The sequence below is a fragment of the Leptodactylus fuscus genome, chromosome 2 (genome assembly GCF_031893055.1).
Source record: "Leptodactylus fuscus isolate aLepFus1 chromosome 2, aLepFus1.hap2, whole genome shotgun sequence".
NCBI lineage: Eukaryota > Metazoa > Chordata > Amphibia > Anura > Leptodactylidae > Leptodactylus > Leptodactylus fuscus.
In genome coordinates this window covers 83,137,985-83,152,191 of record NC_134266.1, presented here as the reverse complement: position 1 = coordinate 83,152,191, position 14,207 = coordinate 83,137,985, and the positions used below count along the sequence as shown (strand labels likewise).

The 14,207-nt window shown below is 41.7% G+C and overlaps 1 protein-coding gene across 1 annotated transcript in view; it reads right to left on the bottom strand.

The window, feature by feature from the left end:
* Window positions 1–14,207, bottom strand: part of LRIG2 (leucine rich repeats and immunoglobulin like domains 2) — a 55,382-nt gene that overhangs the window by 39,808 nt on the left and 1,367 nt on the right. The window contains exon 2 of the mRNA XM_075264070.1: window positions 454–525. Coding sequence (XP_075120171.1) covers window positions 454–525 — 72 coding nt within the window. The remainder of the gene's footprint in view (window positions 1–453; window positions 526–14,207) is intronic.

Sequence of the window (14,207 nt, the reverse complement as noted above, 5' to 3'; positions counted from 1 at the left end):
AAGCTGAATTCAGCACCCTGTCGGTTTTCTAGCAGTGTATAAAACCGCATGTGCCCAAGGACATGAAAAGTCCTCTTTAATGTCTCCTGAATGATGTCAGGAACCACAGGGGCCTATGATTAGTGTAACAAAGACCCCTGAAGAAGCCAGGGTATAACAGAAGTTCTGGATCAAATTTGTTCAGTCCAAACAAAATTGCAGGTATAAAGCTTACAAATACTGCACATATATTATTTTAGTCCACATAGGTTACGCAAGGTTCACACTAGCGTTTGGGATTCCGTTCTTCGGGTCCGCTTGACATAAGTGCCACAGCTCTGTTATATACAGAAGCAATATCACTAGTTTAAACAGAGCCTCAGTGACTGTTTTTCTGGATTGTCAGAACACATTCTTGTGTTACACTTTTCCCCAGACCTGTACTGCTGAAAAATAAATGGATATTGAACTTACACTTCCTGCAGAGAGTACAATTCAGGCACCAGGCTGCTGTTGGACAAAGTCAACCAGTTGTGGCTGATCTCCCTAAAAAGACAAAACAAAAAGGTGCATATCAGTCACTTGTAGCACATAAAAAGATTTCACATCTCCCTGCCTTTTCAGACGACTTCATAATAAGCTATGTGTATATGTTATTTTCACCAGGTTCTATATCTGAATGTAGGATGTAAGTCACCATGAGCCATGTTACCTCATGCGTAAACTTCACCTAACAGAAGACCCCAACTTAAATCTAAGGTTAATTCCAACCATTACATCATTACTAAAAAAAAAAAAAAATGTTCACAATTTTTTTTTTTTTTTTTTTTTTTGGGGGGGGGATGTTGGGGTGAACTACTTATAAGACAGTAGGAAATGGACAGTACATTTACTCTCTATGCAGCAGTGTATGCGAGTCACATTTGTGACCAGGGATTTCTTCTTCCTCTCACTCACCTAATAAAACACCCTCTTCCTGCCATTTCCTGCTTTCACACATCACTAATGCAAATGTGGTTTGTTTATATGGCAAGGAGAATGAAATGCCACTGCTAATTGTGCCGAGAGCAGCGGATTGATCCTCCTTCGCATCATTCCCTATTGATATGCTGTAATCGAAGGGACGTCATTAATATTTCACCAAGCAGAACGGCAGGGATGATGTCATGAAACCAGCCCTACATCTATGTGATATCCCCCGATTCCCAGCTGAGAGTTTCTCCTGATGAAATATTAAACCCATCATAACATGAATTGTCATTCACTCCACAATGCAACCAAGGTGCCATTCTATGCACAATACAGGCCTTAATAAAGGGTCAAACCTGTGACAGAAAGTCATCTTTAGGGTATATGCACATCTTCCCTGCCGAGTTGCAAGTGGAAACGGGCACTATATTATAGTGTTATATGGATGTATAAAATTTTAACAAATCTACATCCTAAAAAGGTTTTCAGAAAAAAAAACTGATCTGGAGTATAGATTTTTATCTCACTTTCTGCTGCTGATTTTCATAGTGGATTTTGCTGCAGATTTGTGGTATAAAACTTATCAGCAGGCTCTGTTGGTATTTTGTGGACCAAAGTTGTGAGGATCGTGGAGAGGTACGTACATTTTGCTTATGTTAATATGCTCCTATTCACTTTATTTTTCCAGAGCTGAAAAACCCCTTTGACTTTTCACTTATATATGCCAAAGGTTGGCATTTGTCATGCTGTTATAAAACATAAAAAAAAAAATTAAATATTACCCGGAAAACCCCTTTAAAGGGGCTCTATCAGCAAAATCATGCTGCTAGAGCCCACATATGCGTGAATAGCCTTTAAAAAGGCTATTCAGGCACCGTAAATGTTATATTAAACTACCCCCCCCCCCCCTTTTAAAATAACACCATAAAAAAGAATGTGCTCTACTTACCGAACGTGCACGCTGGGTGTGTCTTCATCTTCATCCACGCCTCTTCTTCCTCCTCCGGCGCTTGCGAACGGACTTTGATAAAAAAAAAAAAAAAAATGACCTGGGCGCATGCGCAGTAGCCGTAGTAGAAGCCGCAAGCTACTGCGCATGCGCCCAGGTCATTTTTTTTTTTTTCAAAGTCCGTTCGCGAGCGCCAGAGGACATCGGAGGAAGAAGAGGCGGGGATGAAGATGAAGACACACCCTGAATGCCCGCCCAGCGTGCACGTTCGGTAAGTAGAGCACATTCTTTTTTAGGGTATTATTTTAAAACGGGGGGTAGTTTAATATAACATTTACGGTGCCTGAATAGCCTTTTTAAAGGCTATTCACGCATATGTGGGGCTCTAGCAGCATGATTTTGCTCATAGAGCCCCTTTAAGCACATACTGAAAGCCAATAGTTTTTTGCCACATTGGTCAAAAGGATTGTGAATATCTCATTCACTACAAAGCTGCATGTAACGGGTGTGTTTAGAATTGTAAAGGCCCCCTATGTACTCCACTGCAATCAGGAACTGACAATTGTTTTTTTCGTGAACAAACATGACCAGCATATTTGGCGCACCTCCACACCCATGACCTACATCCAAGAAATATTTCACAACAAAAATTTTAAAATGCAGTTTGAAGAACAGGGATTTAACACTGTTGATCCATATTGAGAGAAGATGCAACATCAAAGCACTGAGAACTGCAGCGCCATCTGTTATGAAGCAAACACAAATAACTCACATCAAACATGGCTCCAACTTCTATCATGGACAAAATGGTTAAAAGCAAATGAAAAACAGAACTTGTGGTCAAACTTTAATCTGCATCATTTTTTGAAACAGAAGAAACTCTAGTGTAAGGGTTTTCTACCGTTATCTACTTTAAAAACGAGGCCACCAAAAACAGGCCAACATTTGGCACTGCAAGCGGTTGTTTGGATGGACACAAAGTCCCGCATGTCCGACTTTGTGTCTGCAAAAAAAAAAAAAAACTGTTTCCCCGCGGAAAAACGGCAAACGGACACCGGCATTTTGCTTTAAAAACCCATTCAAATGAATGGGTTTTAAAAGTGACTGCCGGCAAGCCGTCCAACACGTCTTTCGAAAACTTGCATTGTCTTAGGGTTGTCTTGTCTCCGCCATTCTACTATATAACTGGTGGCCGGACCATTCTCCTTTCGCGCTTGACCATGATGTGCAATCGCTCCCATACCTGGATCACCTTTCTCTACATCCAGTTCAGTGACTGATACAATCACTATACTAAGGTAGAAAGAAGTAGCGGGCATGGGAGCAACTGGTGGCATGACAAACAGAATACCAGGGACGCAGAAAGGAACGCTCATCATGACTGGTTGTGACAATCCCATAGAGAGCAGGAGCTGGAGTAGTGAGCTTGATCCTTTCCAGATGCCATAGCAACACCAGGATTGTTTGTTTCGGCCACCAGTGCAGTGACATCACCACAAAACCAGGAAGTAAGTTTAGGGCTAAGGCCCCACCAAGCAGAAAAACAGATTTGGCTCCTTTTTTTTGAGTAAATTCAGGAGTAGATTTAGATTATATTTATTTATATATTTATATTATATTCTGATATATCATATCAGAAGGGAAACATCAAGGAGCTTCCTTTATATTTACCATTCCTTTTGAAGCCACTACTGACTTTGGCGCAAAAAACTGCAGCAAAATTTGCAACAAAAACGCTGTGTTTCCGTAAAGTGCGGCTTCAGACGTCAAGATTAACAGAAAAAGCCATAGTTACCAGTCCTAGATCCAATTGTCCCTGGTCTTCTGCTATGGTGTTCCAGCAATGAGATCTTATGTACAAGTGTGGTCTAGGACATGTCCAGTGCAAAATGTCACCTTATGGAATGTCATTGTAAAATGTACTTCTTATATCATAGACTAGCCCAACTTTCTTTTCCTTTTGTTTACCCCCCACATATAAAAGGTTTATTAATATCAAAGACTAATCATCTTTTCATTTTTAGGTCTTATTTAGGCAAAACTACATTTTCTATCCTTTTTTCATGTTCATCATCTTTGGGGTCTCTCCAGTTTCTGTCGATAGAATGTCACGTCTGCATGAGCCCGACATATAATAGAATGGGAGATACAGTAACGGCCAATATCACTTATTGTGCAATCTGAGGGAATAATGTGTTATTTGTGTAGGCTTGGTCACATTAATAATCATTCTAGAAGTTATTACACTAAGCATCAGCTCTGCAGCCTATCTATCTATTGTGGGAACGTTTGGCCAAAATCCCAACAAAATCTAGCCCGATTCATAATATGGTTTACAATCCAATCTTTTGACCCAACAGATCAAATCACAACATGCTGTACTTATTTTATTTTTTTTAATCTGGGGGAAAAAAAAAAAAAGAAAAAAAAAAAAGGGTTTTCTGAGGTAGATTCCATTAAAAAAAACTGTGCGATCATACCCTTATTGACTCCTGCTTCGACATAAAATTATATATAATGATTAGAGATGAGTGAGTACTATTCCAAACTCCAGTTTCGAATAGCACACACTCATAGGAATTAATGGAAGCGGAGGGCACGCAGACTTTGCCAGCGGCCGGCCGCTTAACCTTCTATGTGCCGGCCGCTTCCATTCATTCCTATGGGTGCGTTCTATTCTAAACGGCCGTTTCGAATAATACTCGCTCATCTCTAATTAATGATATATCATATTGTATAATTAATTAGACACATAATTTGTTCTAGGAATTTAATGACTGGCTCTTTACTACTTCTAACTGACTACTGGCCATGTAGTCAGGATGTAGAGAGTCTGTGGTTTGGACTGCAATAAAATGGGACTATATGTGTAGGATCCTGCCCAGGCCCCAACACTTTTGGAGTGCCATTGTAGTTCCTTTACACAAGAGTCTTTGGTTTGGCCTTGGACTGGGTTCCTAAGGGAGCCTTCACATGGAATAACGCGCCGCTCAATTTGTCCCAAATGCACGTGTAAAAATACACGTGTAAAATCTAATAAGCCATTGAGTTCAATGGGGGTTTTTTCCGCATAACACAAAATTACGCGCGTTATACGAAAAAAAAACAAAAAAAAACCATTGAACTCAATGGCTTACTAAATTTTACACGTGTATTTTTACACGTGTATTTGGGACAAATTGAGCGGCGCGTTAAGACTCCCTCAGAGAGTAAATATACAATATGATGTCCATCTAATGAATTCTGCAATATCAATAACTATATAATACAACTGTCATTTAAAATATCTCATTTTAATGTAAAGTCAGAGTCGGTAACTTATTTACGCTATGACTACACGCAGAATAAGCTCCATCTGCACCCGTCTTTCTTTTAGCTTTTCAGTCCATGTGAACTTAGCCTAAAAACTTTACAAAAATCGAGGTAACAAAATACATTTCCTGTTTCAAAACAAACTACCCATCATCTCATTCTGTGCAATTGCCATAGCAGAAAACAAGACCTTCAGGTTTCTTATGGCTGCTACGTGATCTGAAAGTCACTTGAGACAAGGCAATGGTAAGAGTTCTGGAAAAGTCTTCTTTATGATCAAAAAGCCAGGATACGTGATATCACAGCAGAGCCAGAGGCAATGTACCAGGCTGCTCCTTTCATGATATTTTCAATTACCAGCTACTTTTCACGTGGAACAAATAAAACATTCATTGCAGGACCCTGGGCCCTACTAAGCCACAGGTCTCACTACTGCAAACCGAAGCAAAAGCAGCTCTATGCCGACACGTAAGCGCCATGATGGGGTTAACAATAACTAATTGTGTGGCAATGATAGAGTGAATTTACCCTGGACAGAAAGAACAATGCAAAGCTTCTGGCAGACTCTGGCCGCTCCTAACCTTCTGCAGGCCCAGATACCTGAAAAACCTCTTATTATGGATTAACTAAAAGCAGATGTCTGTGAAGGGTGTATGTGTCCATAATTAAAATACTCAGCAGTCTCCGAGGCGTTCTGGGCAGGAAGCAAATAGGCAATTCCAGCACGAGTCCATTTGCCTTTGAACCCTATAGCAACACAAGTCTGACTGGTGAAGTGGCAACCTATTAACATAGCCTGGGCTCATCTCAGCGCTTGGGGGAAGGGAGGACAAATATGTTCAAAGAATTGACTAAAATTCCAAGCAATTTGCTGCAAGGAACAGAACAATTAGTTTCAATAATCCAGACATTAAAGAATTGTCACCTCAAGTAACTCTCTGCACCAAGCAGTAACCTGGGGCGCTAGTTAAGAATAAAGGATACCAGTGCAGAAATGGTTAACCTCACAATAAAACCTGAACTATGTAACGGCATTTCAAGGGTTTGCCTAATACTTTTTTTTGAAGAGGGCAATGTTGTTTTTAACTGAATACGTGGAACTGGTCAATGTACTCACATTTCTGACTGCCATAACTGTCCGACAGACATGGCCCCAGCGGCGGGACCGCACCTATCGCAATAGTGAGGGCTCGTTCACACGAGGCAAGAGGGGGCAGATTCTGACGCTGAATCCACCCCCTCACAATGGAGGTCTATGTAGACCACTAGCTTCCTTTTTTCCATGAACGGTATGTTCCAGCTCACGGAAAAAAAAAAACGAGCTGCCCTTTCTTCAGCAGGATTCCGCGGCTGAGTCAGCCCCAGCATCCATCTCACAACAGCACCCTCCAGACTAGGCCTATTCATTTGAGCCTACTCCGGAGGGGTAAGCCGCAAATGACAGAAGCCGCGACACTCGCATTTTGGTCCTATTCTGACGCGGCTTCTTGCATCAGAATCGGAACCAAAATGTGCGGTCCTGTGCCCCTTGTGAAAGAGGCCTAAGGCTGAGCTCACACAGAGTTTTTTGATCAGGAAACTGCCTCACCCTACAGTCCTATGTAGCCTGCTCCCCCCCCCCCCCCCCCCTCCCGGCTAGCAGAAAAAAACCACTAGCAGATTTTCCACTAGCGGAAAAAGCAGTAACATGTCCATTCTTCTGGCGTTTTCCACCTGAAAAAAATCAATGCAAGTCAATGGGAGGCGGAAAAACGCCAGGCGGATTTTCTGCTTCCCATTGACTTGATTTTTTCAGGTGGAAAACGCTTCAAAAAAACACCTCAGGAATTTTCCTGACCAAAAACCTCTGGAGTGCTACTTCTATCCCCCTTCCACAACCAGTATGACTAGAGCAGTGCCCACGCAAAAGGCTTCTAAGGGCTAGTTCACACAGGGGCAAAGGGGCGGATTTTGACAGCAGATTTCGCCTCAAAATCCGCCTCATTACAATAGTGGTCTATGTAGACCACTAGCTTTTTTTTTTCTGCTAGCAGAAAAAAGCAGTAGAAAAAAGAAGCAACATGACCTTTCTTCAGGCGTTTTCCGCCTGAAGAAAGCAATAGAAGTGAATGGGAGGAGAAAAACGCGCATTTTTTGCAGCCCATTCACGTTACGGGAGTTTACAAAAGCTTTACAAAAAAACGCTCCAAAAAGCACGGCAAGGTCTAAAAAAACGCTTCCTAACTAGGAGGACCAAAATAAGCCACACATCTACCTATGTGCCAAATTTCATCCAAATCCGTTCAGCCATTTTTGCGCGATTGGGTAACAAACATCCAAACTTTCACTAACATTATTATATATTATATTATTATTATATGTAGGAGGATAGGATAGGAAGGAAGGATGGGATAGGAAGTAGGATAGGATAGGATAAGAAGGAAGTAGGATAGGAAGGTTAGGATGTAGGAGGATAGGAAGGATAGGATAGGAGGATTACAACTATCCACATACATACATACATAACACATACTTACTACAACTCAATAACTAAACACTCTCTGGCGCTGACCTAGCAAATCAACCAACACGCCCGAAATTAGAGAAATGAAGACCTTGTATCCAAAACATGCTTTACAAAGAAAAAACGTTTGGCCACCTATTACTTAGTACTCACTAAAACAGAGCTGATCTTAGAAAATCGACACAGCCTGTCAACAAAAGTGTTGTCACTTTAACATCACTTAAATAAACTCCTACAAAGACCAGCATGATGTCTGTTACTTAAAGAGGACCTTTCACCACTTTTGGGCACAGGCAGTGTTATATACTGCCAGAAAGCTGACAGTGCGCTGAATTCAGCGCACTGTCGGCTTTCCCGATCTGTGCCCGGTGTGAAGAGCTTACGGCCCGGTACCGTAGCTCTTCTATGGTCAGAAGGGCGTTTCTGACCATTAGCCAGGAACGTCCTTCTGCCTCGCGGCGCCAATCGCGCTGTGCCGTGGAGCCGGGAGGAACTCCCCCCTCCCTCTGCTCACACAGCTTGTCCGTAGACGAGCATTATCAGGAGAGGGAGGGGGCGTTCCGCCCGGCTCCACAGCACAGCGCGATTGGCGCCGCGAGGCAGAAGGACGTTCCTGGCTAATGGTCAGAAACGCCCTTCTGACTGTAAAGCGCTACGGTACCGGGACCGATAGCGCTTTACACCGGGCACGGATCGGGAAAGCCGACAGTGCGCTGAATTCAGCGCACTGTCAGCTTTCTGTCAGTATATAACACTGCATGTGCCCAGATATGGTGAAAGGTCCTCTTTAAGGCCACTCATTTTTATGTAGCTTTGCTACTCAAGAACTTTTCATACTGGAAAACCGCCATATAAAAATTTGCATATACTGTACGTATCACTACATTATAAAACCTATGAAATAATATAAACAGCACATACGTGCGTTGGGTATTATAGGCAGACATACCCCATACAGTGTTAAATACTGCACTAAAAACAGGCAGGGGAACATCTGCTTCTAATTCTAGGCAACTCCACATTATTTGTCCTGACTTAGCAGAGCTTAGCAATGTCGGGCCCTGATCTAGTACAATCTGGCCTTTGGCAGTACCACTCGTCTAACTACAACCAAATGGAAATGGACTGATCTAGAAGGATTTACAGTCCTCACTGGGTTTTTTGTCTCCAAGATAATGTGTTTCTCTCTCTAAACCTGGTCTGAGATATCGGGCTTCACTATTCGCTTCTTACAGACAGCTCAAGCTTAATACAAGGGCCGGCCAGATGAGCTGAACGCTAGAGGGTATCACAAGGACCAGTGAGAATCTGATACAGCAAGAAGGGATAAGAACAAAGTGGCCAGGGTGCAGAAAGGTTACATTTCACACTACATTTACATATTGCTCAAGCATATCCATAAAAGTAAAGCAACTTCAACCTACAAATGCTTACACACAGGCCTTCCAGCACACTGGGGAAGGTTTATTATTTGAGCTAAAATTCCTTTTGACTTAACATTGGCACCATTCACTGCTTCCTAATCCCTTTGGTGCTGCTAGGGAAACTGAAAACTGGCTATGGGTCCCATCACTGGATCACATCTGCCTTCGGCTGATCTTCAGGGGACACCTCTAGTAAAATGGGGTTGTAAAATAGATAACCTCTGTGTCCGGTTTAAAAAAAAAAAAGAAACGGTTTCGCCACGGAGAACATAAAATGCTCACTGGCGCACACAGCCGGATTTCTGCATGCAGAAGACGGAAACCTGAGAACGGAGATCGAACGCTGGTGTGAACCCAGCGTAAGCTGCAGTACCAAGCGCGCCCATCCACTATCCCGGGACTGCAGCAACCACTTGTTACATAGTGTTGTCTACAGTAAGGCTCTTGAAGCGCCCCTCCCCTCACCGATCAGAGATTTAGATCATTTGCAGCATTTTGCATTACTCTCTCCACTTTTGAGAAGTGGTTCGGAATGTGTGTAAGATTGGCCTCTTAAGTCTTGGGTTGCAGCAAAAAACGCTGAAAATCAGCAGAGAAAAAAAGTCCTGCACGGACGATATTTTTCATCGTCAATTTCAGTTTCAAAATGGCGGCTACCCAACAGGCCCCATTATAGTCAATGGTGTCTGCGGGCTCCATGTATTACTGCTGTTCTAGTGGTACAACTCTCTTGTTGACAGATGCAAACAACGGAGCTGACACTAGTATGACCCTGGTGTCAGCTGACTGTACTCCAAAATACTACTCGGGAAGGGGGGGGGGGGGGTTAGGTGACATAGACAGCTTATGGAATGGAATTTATCCAACATTATGCACCTTCTGATCGTTTTGATGCTAACAACTCCAATACTGACATTAGCCATTCCCCAAGATAAATCATCATTCTTTATAATTCAATTAACTAAACAGACACCCAAGAAATCCATCCATAAGCCCTACTGTATATAGGATAAAACCTGCACGAAGTAAACACAAATTAAAACTCCAAATAAAGGGATTTCCTATCTTAGCAACCGATCCCTACTTAACTAATGATCACAAAAATGGATGAGTCTTTTCCCCTGTCCTGCTCTATTTATTTCAATGGGACCACGAGAGACCACAGAGTACATTGGTATAGTAGCGCTTCCGTGTCTCTAGTAATGTGCACCATTATTATTCTACACACGGTTTCTGAAAACTCAATAAAAACAGATTGCTATAAAAGCTAAGTAAGAGAAAGCTTTCTTCTGAGATTTCTTCCTTCACCAATTAAGATGCAATCATCTGATTATACCATACATTTATGAGCTACTATAAAATAAAGTCAATGGCACAATGCCAGCAGGCCTCCTACAAAGAGAAAAAAAAATAGGAAAAAAAATGAAGATTTTCTGAAGGATAAATAATAGGCAAACCCTGTTCAGAATGAATTGATCTTTACTGAGACAAACAATCTGAGGAATAATAGCTGGCTTGTGCAAATAAAGAAACATTCATTCATTATGACAACTTTGAGGATTCGTGTAAGAAAACTTGAAAGATTTCTAGGCGTCTCCAGAAGTGTAGAGAAGGAGCAAGGCCGATAGTCAGACACTAAGTCAAACTGAATATACTGCTAGACTAAACAGATCTAGGAAAATAATACATGTTTTATTGTATGTCCATCATTAGTTCAGGTTCACATATTAGTACAAGTTTAAAAATACACTAAAAGTAAAAGTGTATCCAAGTATCTTTTATGTTTTTACACTAACCGCTATAGAAGCACCTAAAAAATATGCCTTCAACTACCAAAAAAAAAAAAAAAGTGTGTACAATAAGAAGCAGTCCACCTCCCTCTCCATTATAACTAGTTTGGCTTGTTTACATGCCAGGAGTAACTGTACAAGAGCAAACAAAGATATAAAAAGCCCAAGTGAGCTTAATATAAGATCCAAGAACACTAAACTGCAAACATAGCGCAGATACATGCAGGTAAACAATACATTGTAGCATCTACCATGTATTCATGGCACAGGAAAAAAAGCGACCTATTCACAATCTGTAAAGCTTTTCGCAGAAAATGGAACCCAGTGAAGTCAATGGGAGGCTTTTTTTCAGCGCTGAAATTCCACACCAAACTCCTCACCATTTTCCTCCGTGTGAATGGACCCTCAAGCTGTGAAGAGACTCTGGTACTCTCCTTTGCATTTACTGTGAGAAGATAGAAAACCTTCCGCCCTCACCTCACTGTCTTTCTATCTCTCTCATCTAATGTATCTGGGGGCATATTTCCTTAGTAACAAAAGAGACAACTGCAAATTAGCCAAAAGATAGACATCTAATGGTAGGAACTTTAGAGGGGTTATTCTAGTCAATCTCTCTATTAAAGTGCAGAACACGTTGGTCCAGAATCACATGCTCTATGAATGTTGTCTGAAAGGTTAGTGACCGTTTCAGATTTATTGCTTATGTCTACCCCAGTCCAATAGAGCTGCATTCCTTACTTTTGCAGAGAGCTACGGGGCAGACCAGAACTCTGGTTCCTATTTGCTCTGGAGCCCCTCCGACTTTGAGTCACATGACCTACTCCATTCTACTGAGATACCAGAGTTCCAGCCAACCCCGCAGCCCTCCTAAAAAGTAATGAATAGGTCTCCAGGGGAGCAGGGTGTACTTTAGCGAATACACTGGTGAGCTTTATAACTCCCTGGACAGCCGCTTTAAAAGACAATACATCCGAGTGCAAAATTACACTCAAGTGACTGCCTTAATAATTTGGCATTTATTTTTTTTATAAATCTGCCCACACCTTCAAAAGATGTGGCCTTTGTGAAGTTAAGCTTAAATTAGGTATTACCGCTCGTTCACATCTGCATTGCTATTCCGTCCGGGGGAGTCCAGATCTCCGCTCAGAACACACAGACAGGAAAGTAGTTCACAATCCACTTTCCTGTCCACATGATTCGTGCGGGCAACGCGCGGTAAGCATACAGACTCCATTATAGTCTATGGGGTCAGTGTGCTTTTACTGCACAACGCTTGCAATTGCTTTGGGTATACCACTCTCTACCATCTCTGACTCCAGATTCTTGTTTCTCGACATTTTTGAGAAGGGTTAAGTTGTGAAAAATTGCACATTTTAGCAAAAATATGGCATGTGCCATAATCTGAGATTTTTCTACAGCATAAGGCCAAAATCACTTCACCCACCATTCCCTCCTCCATTTGTATCAGGCAAACAGATAGCGTGCATTTACAATAAAAGTAGCGTAAAGCCTTTAATAACTCCCCCAATCGTGTATAGCTAGCACTTTTCCAAGAATAAATGTCTTAAAAAAAAACGAAAAAAAAATTATAAAAAAATTACTGGTTAGCAATAACAGCTGCATAAATAACTCACCGATGAACCCAATCCCACTTTGACATCTACGACAGACAACACTGATACAGCTCTACTTCCAAGGAAGAGATATAGCCATGGCTTTGTGACAGTAACACAGCAGCTCTACATTCATGCAACTCAGACATAGAGATAGGGAATATGCCATAAAAAAAGAAGACACACAGTGATCAGACATACTGAAGGGACAAATGCCCTTGGCGCCTACTGAGAGCCGTCATCCCTTTGGACACCCATTAGGACTGTTGTTAGCAATAAACAGCCACACATAAGTTACTGATAAGACTAAATGCACCAAGTGACAAGTGGGCTGTCCTGGCAACAGAGTTCTTTTACGGCACCCATATACTTTGTTATATAAATCACAACAAAAATGTGGTGCTTCAAAAAGAAAGCTTTGCAGACAAGAGGGGAGAAATAGATTGAGACTGAGAAATCACAATATTACCTAATATCCTTTATATAATTTTGGGCCAAACAACTAGACACACACACACAATATATATAGCCCTGACTAGCAGATAATGACATCCAAACGTCACACTATGCAAGAAAAGACAAAAACATCCCTTGGTGGCAGGGGTCATGTAAAAAGAATAAAAACAGTATACAGACAACCATGATACAGAATAGTCTCCAGAATACTGACACAGGCCTCGGCTTTGCTTCCTCTGGTGTGAATTACTAACAGGCTGACAATTTACTGGATGAACACTTAATACCAGGCCGGTCTCTAAATCGTCTGTAGACCTACAGCGTGCAGATTCCTGGGAAGCGCTCTATACTAGCGACCTATAATACATTACATACCTGCATGCTTACATTAACTCCACCAGGAGTATTTTATATGCAGAGACTGGGACACGTTATTTACTAATAAAAAGACTTGTCCCCAGCACTGACAATTCACTGGACTCCAGATACACACGGTGGGTGCAGTAAAATATCAGCACAGGAGAGATCTGAGCTGTTGCTTATTCACTTTACAAAGCCAACAGCTTTACATGTTACAGCGATCATGCTTTATGTATAGGAAACCACAAATATTCTCGAGTCAATAAGTTTTCCCAGTTTTTTGTGTTAAAATTAGGGGCCTCGGCTTATACTCGAGTATATACGGTACGAACTTACTTTGGGGCATCTTTAATGTGCTGTTCCTCCTGGGAAAGTCTGAATACAGCCAGGGCTATGTAAAATGATTTTCTATAGTGTAAATAATATAACCTGTGACATCATGCAAGTGTGACATGAGTGCGAGAAAAAAAATAATCCAACACGGCTGGATCTTGATTCAATGAAAGTCACATCTATAACCCTTTTTTTTTTCTTCTTGTTACAGTCAAATCTCAGGTAAGGCTAGGTTCACACTAGCGTTGGCCAAGCTCACTGTAATAGAGGTTACACACAGAGCCCACCGGACCCCACTGACTCTTATGGAGTCTGACAGATGTGCGCGCAGAACTTTTTCATCCAACAATTTCAGGTGGTCATTTCAAGACTCTGGCGCAAATGTGAATGCAGCCCTAGTTACACTATAACTTTGTTATGGGGGCACTCATCCACATTAGGGAGAGTGTTCGCCTACATAGGCAGTACGGAGACTTACAAGTCATTCCTGCTCCGCTAGGGATTATGGGTAAAAAATAT